This window comes from Fringilla coelebs (assembly GCF_963513975.1).
Source record: "Fringilla coelebs genome assembly, chromosome: 1".
In the NCBI taxonomy this organism is placed as follows: Eukaryota; Metazoa; Chordata; class Aves; order Passeriformes; family Fringillidae; genus Fringilla; species Fringilla coelebs.
The window spans coordinates 17,397,290-17,412,023 of NC_140028.1; the positions used below are offsets into that span (position 1 = coordinate 17,397,290).

At 34.1% G+C, this 14,734-nt stretch overlaps 1 protein-coding gene across 3 annotated transcripts in view; it reads left to right on the top strand.

The window, feature by feature from the left end:
* CSMD3 (CUB and Sushi multiple domains 3) overlaps nt 1-14,734 on the top strand; it is a gene marked incomplete at both ends in the record, with an annotated part of 576,542 nt that overhangs the window by 455,999 nt on the left and 105,809 nt on the right. For 2 of the 3 annotated variants that reach the window (XM_084217912.1, XM_084217913.1), the window contains 5 exons: nt 7,087-7,200; nt 8,028-8,123; nt 8,986-9,189; nt 12,142-12,266; nt 14,558-14,654. In XM_084217912.1, coding sequence (XP_084074038.1) covers nt 7,087-7,200; nt 8,028-8,123; nt 8,986-9,189; nt 12,142-12,266; nt 14,558-14,654 — 636 coding nt within the window. The remainder of the gene's footprint in view (nt 1-7,086; nt 7,201-8,027; nt 8,124-8,985; nt 9,190-12,141; nt 12,267-14,557; nt 14,655-14,734) is intronic. The other variant, XM_084217914.1, reaches the window with a different exon arrangement.

A 14,734-nucleotide genomic window follows, 5' to 3' on the forward strand; every position in this document is an offset into this window, starting at 1 on the left:
ACAAGGGTGGTACTGACAAAAAGGGGAATTCCAGGTGATTACAGCATGAAGCTAACAAAGAACTCTCCTCCGCCAGCAACTGGCTCAACATGTAACTCCCACAACCCTTTAAAAAATGGGTAACCCTTTTTTCACTCATAACACACAGGGATAAATAAGTCTATGTACCTTTTTAAACAAATGATACTAATATGTGTTTGAATTTCAGTTGAGTGAAATCAAAACAAATCAATATAGAGAAAATGAAGTTGTGTGGTGTGTTGCTTCCTTCAGGTTTCTGTGATAGCAGATGTACACAATAGTAATTTTTACATTATTGGAAATAATATATTCTGTAATAATAATATAAAATAACATGATATAACTAGCAATATTTTTTTAAAAAAATAGTGTTTGAACTGTTTTCCTTCTACTGTTGTGTTGTTGCAGATCCTGAAAAAGCTTTACATGTCTTCATGATGATTCACACCAGGAGGGAGGAATGAGAGTTGCAGAAAGGGAGAAGAGAGGGAGGCAGAGGTTTGAAGCCAGAGGAGAATGATAACTTATTTAGTGTAATAAGCTCTGCTGATTTTAGAAAAAAGCAGGAAATGTGTTCAGTAGGAGAGTTCAGTCCTCTTCCAGCTCCAGGAAAAGTCATAAATCTCACATTTTATGTGGAATTGCGCTCATTTGTGGGGAAATATGAATGTAAGCTTTTTTTCTGTGCAGTTTAACATCGCTTCCTCATGCTGAGCTTCTAGTGTTAATAACTTCCCCATCTTCTGTCTCCAAATTTATTCTTATTTTCTTTCTATGAATTCAGAAAAATATTTCCGTTTCTCAAACATGAGAAATCAACAGATCCCATCTCCTTCTTCCTCTATGAGTCTGAGAATGCAGGAATACAGTAACAGGAGAGAGGACAAATCATCATGTTTCGCTTCAACACTTCCTTTGCAGGATTAAAACAAAGGAAGAACAGATGACAATGGCTTGCAGCTCAGTCTAGATCTGTGGGCTCTGTTTTTTTGAGATGACAGAATGGAACAGCTATCTTCACCTTTGTCTGTGGGAGGAAAATGGCACATGGGGGCTTTAAGAACCAGAACTCTTTCTTGTCCTTCTTTACCTCTTCCTTTTTTGCAGAGTCATTTTTTCTGCCTTTTCCTCCCTAATCATCTGGATATCATGCCAGGAAATGTAGGATTACATTTGCCACCTCCAGCTGAGACTACCAAAGGAACACCAATAACTCTTCATGAAAAGCAGATAATTCAGCAAAGGCTTTTTCCAGAGACTTTAAGGAGAGTCTCCACAGAGATTAGGGACTAGACAGTAGTAAGTCACAAACATTGGGAAGAACTAGTATATATTCTAATTAATTCACCCTATTCAAGTACAGTTAACTGGCATATCTTTGTGGGGTTTGGAAAACCTCCATGACTTTTATGTTAATCACTCATAATAATTTGCTAATAACAGTAAATTTCTGCCATGCATATGATGTTGAAATAGAATTTTGTTATATTTGACAACTTTTGTAGGTTTGTCTTGTATTTACACTGGGAAACTTGTGTAAAGTTTTCTATATCAGTTGCTATAGAAAATGTGTATGTGTGTGTGTGTGTGTATATATATATTTATATGGGATATATATATATATATATATATATATATATATATATATATATATATATATGAATGAGGGGGTTCCTTTTACCTATTGGCAGCTTTTTTAGCAACTTTTCAGTTATATCATTATTCTCTTTATTTTTATATCTGATTATGTTTGGTAACATTAATATATCAAGTCCATTTAGTTTCATTGCTCAGTCACTCAGCACCTCTCTGTCCTTAACTCATGCCAGTAAGAATATCCCTTTCAATGGTTTACACATAAACCCCTCTAGCCTTATTTTGACATCCAGCCTGTAGTGCGCCCAAGAGGCTCATCCAGGTGGAATTAATTTTTACTTCTTCCAAGGTCAGGAACACTAGACAACTGTTTTATTTTGTTGCTTTGAAATGAATTAGGATTTACAGAACAAGATACTATTAGCAGAGACTCTACTTTGTATTCACAGACAATTAATAATTTTCCTGTTACAGCATATGATAAGAAGTGTCAACCATTACAGAGAAATACAACTGATATCGCTAAAGATTGCTGTTACAGACACAGACTAGACTGAATGTATTAGCAGTAACTGGCAGACAACCAAATGTTATGAAATGTAAGAGGAGAAACATTTTTTAAAAATGAGATCTCTGCTACTATTTTAATTTAGAAATTATACTAGCAGTGCTAATTCAGACAAAGTCAGTGTTATGTCAAACTGAAGTATTACACTGAACAGCAAAAGATCAAATCGTCTAATTCTTTTATGTGAGCTGGTAAAAATTAATTTAGGTTTGCTTACTGAGAGCAGTACTCCTGTCCATGAATTCTGTAAGATCATTTCTTTAGGGTGTCATCTTTCAATCTTTTCCTCCAAAAACCTTCTCAGAGATTATTGAACTGCTTCTCTTCAAAAAGCCTAACAAACACTCAAATTATCTTGCAGCTTTACTGGACATTTTTCTTAGCAGAAGGGGGCAAATATCTGTTTATTTGGTGTCAACATGAATATAAGTTACTTTTAAAATACTGAGTCAGTCTGTCATTTGTATTTCTAGTTCAATGCATCACAGTGTATTGATGATTCATCCTAAATACAAAGGAAAAATTCATAAATTTTTTCTGATCTCCTGTTTGTTACAAAGCTAAATACTTAAATGAAAGGAGCCATTTAAAGAGAAAGGCTATGTTCCTATAGGAGGGGCAGATATAAATTGCAACAGTAGGTAGACTGTCTTTTTTAACATTAGAGTAAAAGTAAGTTTCTGCTTTTGTCATAGATTAAAACAGCAAAGGGTCATAATAGGTCTTTATACCAGATCATCTGTGAGTTTAATATATATAATTTCCATCATTAAGCTATGTTATGCAAACCTCTTGGCTTGCAGAGCTACCTCATATAAATAATGCATGCACCTTAACTTGAAAATATCTCTAGATGCAGATATTCTGATATCCATTTATGCATTTATTTTTTTTCAAGGCTACTCCATGGCTGTTTTGAGAAATCTTGAAAGTGACATCCAAAGGAAATTGTAGAAATGAAAAATTCAAATAATGTCCCATTTCTTACAAAAAACAAAGCAAAACAAAACAAGAAAAACCCCACTTTTTCCTCCCCTCTTCTTCCTAAAAAAAATTTTTAAAAATCTGTAACTTCTGCAAAGAACACTGGTTGAAAGTGCTTGTCATCGTGCTAGGGTAGTCAGATCTTAATGCAGGTGTGTATTTTGTGAGGAAGTCCTCTCTTTCTTCTGAGAATGGGTATAAGATTTTTCCTATCAGTTGATCATTTGATTGATGACACTGAAATGATCAACTGTAAGAACTTGCTGAGTCTTTCTCATTGAGAGAAGACACCACACAGTAGTTTCCTGCTTCCTGGAGTTATGGCTGAATCCTGTTTATTTAAAGCATAGATTTTTCTCCATTGTCATTGAACATTTTGCTGACTGATCATGAACCACCACTTAGCACAGTGAATGGGATTTCAAGACTTGGGAGCTAAGATGCATGAGAAATCTGCATTTCTTCTTTTTTGGTGCACACTTGTTATCCTTAATCACCATAGATACTATTTCTCTATGGAGAGATTTCTCTGTTTTTTAAAGAAGTTTCTCAAAAATGCGGACTTCTTCCTCTTTTTTATTTTCTTTACCAAAACAGAATTAAATATAGTATTGCAATTTCTTTATAGAAGTTCACAGGAAAAAAAATTAAGCTAAATCATAACCAAAGATAGCATATCATCAGTGGACCAGACATAGAAACAGATTTTTATGCGTTTTTTTCACTGTGAAATAAAATTTTTATATTTTTTTTGTTTATGTTGTGAACAAAAGTCTCTTTTGGAAATATTATTTAGACTGATTACAGAATTTTTTTTGAAACTACAAAAAGTTAACTACTACAGAGTAACCTCAAATTCTGAGAAAGACCTCTAGCTCTAAAATTAGACCTATTTTATACCACAAGTGGTAGACACCTGAACACCTTAATTTTTTATTCACAGTTAGCAGAAACCTGTTTTAAATATATTATAGGAAGTTATCTTATCTATCATTTTAAACCACAATTTTAAATTCTCATACTTAACAAATAAGTTGATTTATCTGGATCTTTTTTTTGTTCGGATTTTGCTCAATTCTTCCAACTAATTTGGTGTTAGAGAAACAGTGAAGTTACTGTAGAAAATAAGGGCCATGATATAGCCCATACATGTCTTTTCCAGACTGAAACATTTTTCCAAATACCTTTACAGTTCTTATGTGTCCAATCAGACTGATTGGACACATAAGAACTGTAAAGGTAATTTGGATTCTATTACAGTTGGGTTGGGTTTTCATATTTCCTCACCAGTTACAAAGACCTGTCATTATAAATGCTGATTCAGCCTTTAAACAAATGCCTAAAGTCTCACCAGCAGGGCATATATGACTTGCACATTTCAGTTTCTGTAATAACAATGCTTAAACCATGTTAATCCTTCTGGTGTTTTCTTAAAGGCAAGTGAATTACAACAGTAGTGGACTTGATTTTACACTAAAGCTTACTGATTTCAGTAAATCGTTAGGCACAAAAACTATCCCTAAGGGAAAATCCAGGGTGAAAAATTATAATCTTATTCCATTGTTATCCATGTAACTTGTTAAGAGTATTTCTTTATATCCAATAGCTGGCATAATATATAAATAAATTTATTTTATCCAGGTAAATACTACTTGATTTGTACTAGCATTAATGACATGTTTGAATTTTGAGTTAGGATTAACTCTTCAGTGGGTCAGTGTCGTGGGTTGACCTTGGTTGGATGTCGTGTCTCACCAAGCCACTCTCTAAGTCCCCTTCACAGCGGACCAAGGGAGAGACAATAAGAAAACAACTAGCAGGTTTAAAGCAAAAATAAAGTCAAGCAAAACTTTGTCTGTTCATAAACAAAGGGAACAGTTAATCTCAACTTCCCATCAGAGAGAAATGTTCAGACACTTCCCAGGAAGCAGGGCCTTAGAAAAAATAGCATTTGCTCCAGAAGGCAAACATTGTAAGATAAAAAATACCGCTCATTTCTCCTCTCTCCCTTAGCTTTTATATCTGTGCTGCCATCATATGGTATGGAATATCTCTTCCATTAGTTTGGGTCAGCTGTCCTGGTTCTGTCCCTTCCCCCAGGACCTTGCCCACTCCCAGCCCTTGTTATCACTGGTGTGTTACCAACACCTTTCCAGCTACCAATGCAAAGCACAGTACTCTGAGGGCTGCTAAAGAAAAATTAACTCTATCTCAGTCAGACCCAATGCAGTCAGAAATGTGAGCAATTCAGGGGTCTCTTTTGGAGGACGCTGATTGTACATGACCCTGGAGAGGTGAGAAGTCCAGGAAGTACATTTAATTACTTCAAGAATGTAATGGTCCATGCCAATCATCAGACTATCAAACAAAGGTAGCAAAGACCCTGCACAGATGAACAAGGAGCTGCTGATAAAACTTGAACATAAAAAAAAAGAAGAAAAATTCAAGGCTTGAAGCAAGGTCAGATGTTCAGGAAGGAACACTAAGAAAAGACTTGAATCCAGATAAATATTTTTAAAATAAGCAGAACTATTAAAAACATAAATTATCAATTTTCTGGAAATTGAAAGCGAAATTATGAAGATAATTCAGAATCTTTCTTATAATTCCTCTTAAAATATGGACAAGAATCTTTGGAAGTGTCTCAGAAAAATTTTGTTTCAAATTTTTATAAATATAACATCCAGTCTTTTCCTTCAAAAAGAGGCTTTTAAAACCTGAAACCAATATATGATAAGATCATGAGTAAGGAACATGGACCTACCTTTTTTGAAACAAACAAACAAACAAACAACCCAGTAAAAAAAAGTCAACAGTTAAAAGAAAATGCAGTTTTAATGCACAATTTTTAAAGCTTTAAGGGTGTATAATTAATTGAAAGAATTGGAGGCGAGAGCTTCATCTTCTATAAGTAAAACTACCAAATGAAGATGCTGTAGAACTTTTGGCAGACAAACAGAACCTAGGAGGAACACAATGGAGTATTTATTCCAAAATGTCTAACGTGAATAATGAACAAGAACTACTTCAGTTTTTCTTTTTAGGTGTTCCAGTACATAAAAATATCTGACTGCTTCTACCTTTATACATGTACGGTTCCTAAGTCACTTTCCCCTCCACTGCTTATAGAATTGGATATAAATATTTTCTAGGTACTAGGGTCAGAACTAACCCAATTTTTTTTTTCCCCCCACTGGTTACTTGTATTGAAAGGGAAAACACCTTTAATTCAAATGGGCTCTGCAAACCTTTGAACCTGAGTGCATAAATAAGTCTTGTGTTGAGTTGATCTACTAGAATGACTTTAAAAATAAAGATTTTTGTGATTCAATAGATGTATTCTAAAAATTGCTTGTTACCTTCAATTAGTTGCTCATTTATTTCAAGAAAGCAGAGATATATGGAATGTTACTATTCTTAAAAAAAGGAAAACATTCCAAGGTAAGTGAAAGTTACAACAAAAGAGTTATTAACAAAATAATTAATAAAGCACAGTCTGTAATAATATGCCTGGAATTATAATGGATAAAATTGCACTGAGAACTTAGATGTGTGGTGGAGGGCACAAAATTTGAAAGTAGAAAATAATTCAATAGCAGAAAAATTGGTTTTTTTCCATAATTATTAGAATCTTTTAGTGATTATGTGTATATATATGGCTTCCGTACCTTCATTGTCTCTTTCAGATGTACTTTCATCCTTTAACTGTACTTTTGTTGGTGTGAAAAATAACCTACATTCAGCACCAGGACAGGTGATGTAGTTATTTTTAAAACCATACATTAATATATATTTTGTTCTCTCTCTTTTTTTCCCCTTTCTTATTCTATTCTATGTGTTTGGCTTTGATTTTTTTTTTTTTTTTTTTTTTTTTGGCTACTGGTGCCTCTTCCTTCTTTTCCTTTCTATTTGGTCAGTTGTTTTTGGCCAGTTTGTGTTTTTCCAGACATCACTCCATGATGTTGTTGAAGTATATGATGGCCCAGCTCTCCAGTCATCTTTGTTATCCTCTCTCTCAGGATCTCATTCAGGTATCATTTAATAGAACTCTCAGTGTTTTGTTATTTACTTTTTTTAAATGAATCTAGAAAAAAAATGTACTCCAAAAAAAAGAGAGAAAAATGATTGTTGTATTTGCTTAAATTCATCTCAGGCAAATATATGAAATCCAAATTTTTAACTAAACACTTCAAAGTCTTTGCATTGATGAATGAAATGAAGCAAAATCACTCTTTTTTGCCTTTTAAAAAATTTTTTCCTGTTGATATTTAGCTAATATTTTGGGTATTTAGGATTTCTTACTCTGTGCTTTTATGGCTTTATCTAATGAGTAATTTGAAATAGGTAGTACATATTTTAAAGGGAAAGCAAGGCATAAGGCATATGTATACCAAAGTAAAATTGGATAGATTAGTTACATGTTGAGTCTATTTAAAGAGGTAGAGAGCTTGGGATTTTTTTTTTTTTTTGCTTGTTTTTCCATTTTAGTTTAGGTTTTCTGTGTTATTTTTGGGGGCAGTTGGGGGTTTGTTGTGGCGTGAGTATTTGTTGTTCTTTTTGTTGTCATTGGTTTGTTGGTTTGGGTTTTTTTTGAGGGGGGTTATTTGTTTGTTTGTGGTAAAGGAAAAAAGCAACAAATATTCTTAGTAACTAAGATGAGTTTTAACTCCCCTTTCTCCCCTTTCCTAGAACGACATAATACTGTCAACACAAAATATTAAAAGTGCATATATCTTGCAAAGTTTACTGAAGCAGAATAGGGTTTGGAGAGCATTATTTCTAGCTGCAAAGGTGTTGACAGGTGTTTTCTTTAGTAAGAAGTGGCTGTGATAACTTTGTATCTTCATTGTTTGAGTAGGTGAATCCCTTCCACTGAGCTCGGGGAACCAGATCACTGTCAGATTTACCTCAGTTGGACCAGTAACAGCGAAAGGATTTCATTTTGTTTATCAAGGTGAGACAACCTAGGGAAATGTGTACATTTATTCTGTTCATCATAGTTTGTAAATCATCAGAGAGGAGCAGACTGAGAATGAAGAGAAAACGAACAGCCTTTTAACAATACAAAATTGTCACTATTTCAACATGTTTTGAAAAATGTTTGAAACTATTATTTTATCTGTATTTTAAAGCTGAGATCAAATACTTAAGAAACATAAGAGGGGTTCCAAATTTAAGACAGTTTTACAAAATTGCTGGTTTTGTTTGCTAATCTGACAAATGTTAGATCCATCTGGGTGCTCTAACTGGTTTATCTCCCAATTTAAATATGAATAGCTGTAAATGTTGTTACCTGTGGATTAAAAATGATCTTACTATTATTAAGATATTATTATTGGTTTACATTATTTTCCTTTTATGGGTCAAGTGGGAAATTTTATATACCATCACTTGCAACTGCAATTCACTCTTTCATTGCATATAAATCCTTATCTGACAGTCAGAACACACATTTAGAAACCCGCATGTATAAATGTAAATATCTGACACAAAATGTTATTTTGAAACCCTGTATTAGTTGAATATCTCATGGTAGTATTTCTTAAAAGTGTCATTTTAGATAGGTTTCCATGTGGATTTTATGCTTTACTTCCAATCTTGGCAAGTATATCAGTGCTATGCTCTCCTAAATAGTAACTCAGACATCAAAAGTGAGCAATCTCTATTGTGAAGATTCATTTGGGGATTAGGGAAATGTTCTCAGCTGGGAAAGAGCTGAAAGTTTCTTCTAGATATTTTAAATATATGTGAGTCAATATCTGTATTCCCTCACCAAATCGAAAATTAAGAATCCAAAATTGTTTGTATGTTCACAGCTGTTCCAAGAACAAGTGCAACACAGTGTAGCTCTGTGCCTGAACCAAGATTTGGAAAAAGGATTGGAAATGAATTTGCAGTTGGTTCACTGGTTCTTTTTGAGTGCAATCCAGGCTATATCCTCCATGGGTCAACAGCAATTAGATGTGATACAGTACCAAATGCATTGGCACAATGGAATGATTCACTCCCTACATGTATTGGTGAGTTCCTAAGGCTTTTTAATACAAATATTACTACTTAAAGTGTAGACTATTCTCCTGTTGAATATGTTTATTCTTTGTCATTGGTATAGTATTTTATACTTGCTTACTTTAATTTACTTTCTTTTTTATTCAAGGTTAAGTTTTAGTCTCCTTTCTATTATAATCTTTCTATTCTATTTCTATTCTAACTTTGCTGTGAATTTTCACAAGTTTCATGAACATGCTCTGCTGCCATAATTAATGTGATAACTTCTCTTACATCCCTGGAAGTTTCTGGATATCCCTCTTTAATCAAGAATCTGAAATATTAATTTGTGCCCTCACTTCTTGCAAGACTAAGATGCTTTTACAGGTGTCTAACAAGATATTGCAAGCTATTAGGAAGACTACTATATTAAAGATTTAGAAATAGTTATATTAATATTTTGTTACTTGTCAGGAAAAGGCCAGTAGCTTTTCAGATCAGAAAACATACTTTTTCTGGTTCTAGTCACTTTGAGATTAGATTCTCAAAATTAAATTAATAAATTAGGTGCATCCATTGATATTTATAAACTGACCTGGACCAACTAGAAATCTAGTGATTGTAATGAAATTCCCCACTTTAGTATTTCTGATAGGGAACAGAAGTTTTTATAAAAAATATCATAACTCGTTGCAAAAATGGCTTATGGTACTAACTCCAGCAGAATACATAAACAGAGGTTTAGGTGAGTAGATGAAAAGAAAACAAAGAGTGTATTTCATTAGGCTGATGTTTCATCTGCCATGCTAACCAGCTGATGGTGCCCAGTAGAGTATGAGTGGTTTTTAGTAAATTATAAGATTATCTCCAAAATATCAAAATCCTGATAGAGATCAAGGCTAAGTATCAGTGGGGTACTATTGCTAAAATGTGATTAATCAAGTTTTAAATAAATAATGTTGATGTGGACTGTTTCAGGCATAGCAATAGATCCACAATTTCTATATAAATAAGAAGGTGAAGTATATAGCTGTATCTCATTTAGTATCATAGATTACAGTTTAATCAGTAGAATTGTACTACTTCTCCCCTTGAATTATATTCCCTTTTTTTTTTCAGTTATAACAACTTGACAAAGTGTTGAAATCATTCTTTTGGATATTGATCACAATATATTATTGCTATTTTAATACATGCTTTAGTCTGTGAAGAGAAAGCTATCTGTCTCTAGACCAGCTAAATTGAGGAAGGGTTACAAACCACCTTCTGTGTGAAAATTCCTCTGTCAATAAAGGTGATAAAACACTTATGAGATGAAAATTGCATTAAACTAAACCAGGTTAAAAATTGGAGTGGTAGACGTGACCATATTAAATTGCCTCAATTGTAGTGAATGTTTTAATATTACATATTCAGATAATAGACATATAATCATTGAATCATAGAATTATTAAGGTCAGAAAAGACATCCAAGAGCATTGAGTTCAACTTTGATCAAACCTCACCATGTCACCATGTCATCTACAGCACAAAGTGCTGTATCCAAAGTGCCACATCCACCCTTTTCTTGGACACTTACAGGGATGGTAACTCCACCACTTCCCTGGGCAGCATATTTTAATGCTTAGCCACCCCTCCTGTGAAGAACTTCACCTGATGTCCAAGCTGAACCTCCCCTGCCACAGCCTGAGGCAATGTCGTCTTGCCTTACTTGCATGGGAGGAGAGCCCAACCCCCTCCTGGCCACAACCTCCTTTCAGATTGTAGTGATAAGATCTCCCTGAGCCTTCTTTACTCCAGGCTGAACAGCCCCAGCTCCCTCAGCCACTCGGATGATGCACTCTCTAGAGCCTTGCTGCCCCTCTCTGGACTTGCTGCAGCACTTCAATGTCTTTCTTGTAGTGCGGGGCTCAAAAATTAACACAACCCTCAAGGTGCAGCCTAGCATCAACCATCTAGTCATCCTTGTATGAGTAATTGTTTAAACACTTTGTGACACTAGCTTTTAATTTATCCATGTAGTTCCAAACAGATTCTATTATTTTTATGCCACGCAATATGTAGCTATAACATTTATTATTAAGATAAGTTGCATTCTATCTGTTTTTGAAATCCTCATATTTGCAGCTCCTGAAGTCCAGAACTTAGTGATGTTGCATAGAAGTGATGCATTATCTTTTAATGGACTTGATAAACCATCTCATCAATCTTTTCCTTCAACTTCAAAAATACCAACAGAATATCTGTATGCAGATTAAGATGTAATATTATTTGTCTCTGTTAGAACCTCTAATGACATTGACAGTATGCTTTCAAGTTGAACATTCAAAAGAGCAACTTGATGGTACTTAATGTGTCTGTCCTGTTTCATGCGTACCACTTTTATTAATCTGTGAACAGATGTGATTAATGTAGTCTTGCAACGATCTTGTAAATTCTTTACTGATGCAGTAGATGCACAGACTGTGATGAAATAACTCACACAAGCACAGAACAGTCAAGGAGTTGAGACTGGTGTTATTAATTATTTAGAGGAGCAATATTAGAAAGAATGAATGAAAGAATATTAGAAAGAAAGAAGAAAGAATGCTACCTTTTTCTGTGACACTTTTTATCTTTTATAGTAATACAATACATAGCTTTTCATACTTCAATCTAAGCCTTAAAAAATGCTTTAGTTTTGTAAGATTACCAGGAGACAATAAAATGGATTTAACTCTGTAAAGGTCAAATAAACAAGGCGAATATTATCATGATTCTGTCAGGTAGGAAACTGACATAATTCTAATTTTTTTCTACTCTTTTTTTTGGTCAGCTAAAAGAAGAGTTTTGAGATACAAAATTTTATTTTCCTGAGGCATATATATATATTTTAATGTAGCATCCATTTAAAATGTTTTCAGCCATAGTATAAGCTTTTATAATAAGTCTTCTCACTTTTGAAGCTTCATACTTCTTTTCTTGCCTTACGCATTTCCTTTCAGTGCCCTGTGGTGGTATTTTAACAAAGCGCAAAGGGACCATTTTATCTCCTGGTTATCCTGAGCCTTATGACAACAATCTGAATTGTGTGTGGAAGATCACAGTACCAGAGGGAGCTGGGATTCAAGTAAGTTTACTTGCTATTTGCTTGCTATCATCATATTTAGAACTGTTTTTCCTTATGCAAAAGATGAAAAGATTATCTATCTGTACAAGATTTCTATCTCATTAATGATTCTGAAAATTAACTTTATTGCACATCTTTTTAATTATGCAGTGACTGAAAGTTATAAGACTTTTAAAAATTTTAAAATATGTACTTGTAGCCTTTTGCTTAGTAGAATATCACCATAACTTCCAAACATATTTCGATAGATCAGTGACTCCTTATAAGCTATGGGAAATAGAGAACCTTCCTAGGAATTCTTTTTTGCTCTCCCTAGATTTATTTATCTCCTTTAACGCAGTGAAATTAAATGAGTTGCTTTCAAAAACAAGTTATATATGTTCTCCGAGAAACTCTGCTATTTACTCTGTTTATGGAAGTTCACTGTGATGTAAAGATGCTTCATTATGTTTCAACATGAGATGGGAATTTATTCTTTTAAATAGTTTCAGAGTTATTGCTTACTCACATAGATTAAGAACCTAGTTGAACACACAGTGGGAAAGTGTCCATTAAGCTTAGTCATGCATATCTCTAGAGTTCACTAAAGAAACTGACAGCAATCTGGATATTGCACAGGCAGTTGAATTTAATAAATTAGAACTTCTAAGTATTATCTGAACAAATTTCTAGCAAAAAGCACACCAAAAAATCATGATAACAAGTTTTTTATGTCTATCCTAGTTCAAAATAGAGCTGCTGTAGAAAATTAATATAGAGCTTCACCTGCTTTATGCAGGTAAAGACTTAATAAAGAAAATCAGAAAAAATTTTTGACAGTGCTTTAAAGCTTTTGAATAAATTTCATTACAGAGCTTTCAATAACATTTAACAGCCTAAATCAGTTTTGAGATTGATTTTGAGGAGCACTAGTTGATTTAAAGAGTTGAGTAGGACAGCTGACAGGATACTTAGTTCTGTGCATTTCTTATACTAGGAAGATAGTTCAGAGGATTTAAATTAGGCAGTAACTGTTCTCCTGACTTAGGCCATCACTGTTGCTTTTTGAAAGTGCTTATCTCTTATCACAGGCTGCATTTTTCAGAATCATTAATGAGGTGATTAAATTACTAACTTTAATTTCAATTTAGGTGTTTAATCTTCGTGATACTCTTTTGTCCCAGAGTTGTAATAAACAAAAAAGATATAATTACAGTCTCCAAGTATCTGAACCCTGCTTACAGCAAGGGCCTCTTCACTGCTTCACTTGAAATAGGTAGCCAAACCGAACATTTATTTCATGTAGAACAAGGTCCAAGTATTATATTTCACATAGAAAAATTACTTAATTACTTGGTTTTACTGGAACTGGTGTTTATTTCTTCTGCTGAAACTATTCCATTCTGGAGTAAAAAAAATTGAAGCAAAAGAAGCATTATTCTCTAACTTAATGACTAAGGCACCCCTTTTTGACAGTGGCTGGGGTTTCATGCCTCTGTCTTTTTTACAAGCTTTTCAGTAAACAGTTAAACAGACAGCTAACGCCAGAAACTCTCCCCTGCTAATCAGAAACGATAATCTGATATTTTTCTACGTTGTAAGGTTTGATTTCACTATATGAGAACAGGTAGTTCTCATGCAGTTTATCTCCTTACCACTTTGCATCTCTAAAAAAAGCAAGAGTTGGATGGTGTGTGCCGCTGCCTAAGGGGAGAGAGTTCATGGGATGCTACACATCTTCATTTGAGTGGAAGAATGTTTTCACCTCTGGAAGAAAGGAAGTGACTATTCTGCCTTTTATTTGTAGCATGCTAGTGACTGCTCCTCCTCAGGAGATGGGTTGGTGATGAAGGTAATCAAACACAGCAGTTTTCTCTTACCTGGAGGCAGAATTTAAAATGGCAAAATAGATGAGGCATCATGCATCCCTGTGGGACTAGTTTAGTCCTGGAGAAAATAGAGAGAAAAATCCTGCATGTATTGAAAATACCATGTTTCATCTTCTCCTCAATGTCCTCCAAACAAGAGAATCATATTCTATACCCATCTGATTTTCATGGCTGTGTGACTCTTGACAGAGGTAATATGTACTTGTCACTAAGAGTAACAGGATTTATAGTTTGAATTGGCAATCAAATAAAAAATAGTTGCCATTTTATTCACTTAATGATGATTTTCCATTCTGTTTGACAAGGGGAGCAAGACAACTTTCCATGACTGAGAGCAACAGAGGCTACAATTTAGAATCATCTTTGAGCTTGAATAAAGAGGGGAAGAAGTTTATGTTCTTTGCCTCACATTTTTCTTCATAGGTGCAAGTGGTGAGTTTTGCCACAGAACACAACTGGGATTCCTTAGACTTTTATGATGGTGCTGACAACAATGCTCCAAGGCTTGGAAGTTATTCAGGTGACTGAGAAGATTTTATAATAAATGGTTAACAGATTCAACTTTTTACTGTAAACACACAGCTCTTTCTGTGTGTGTAA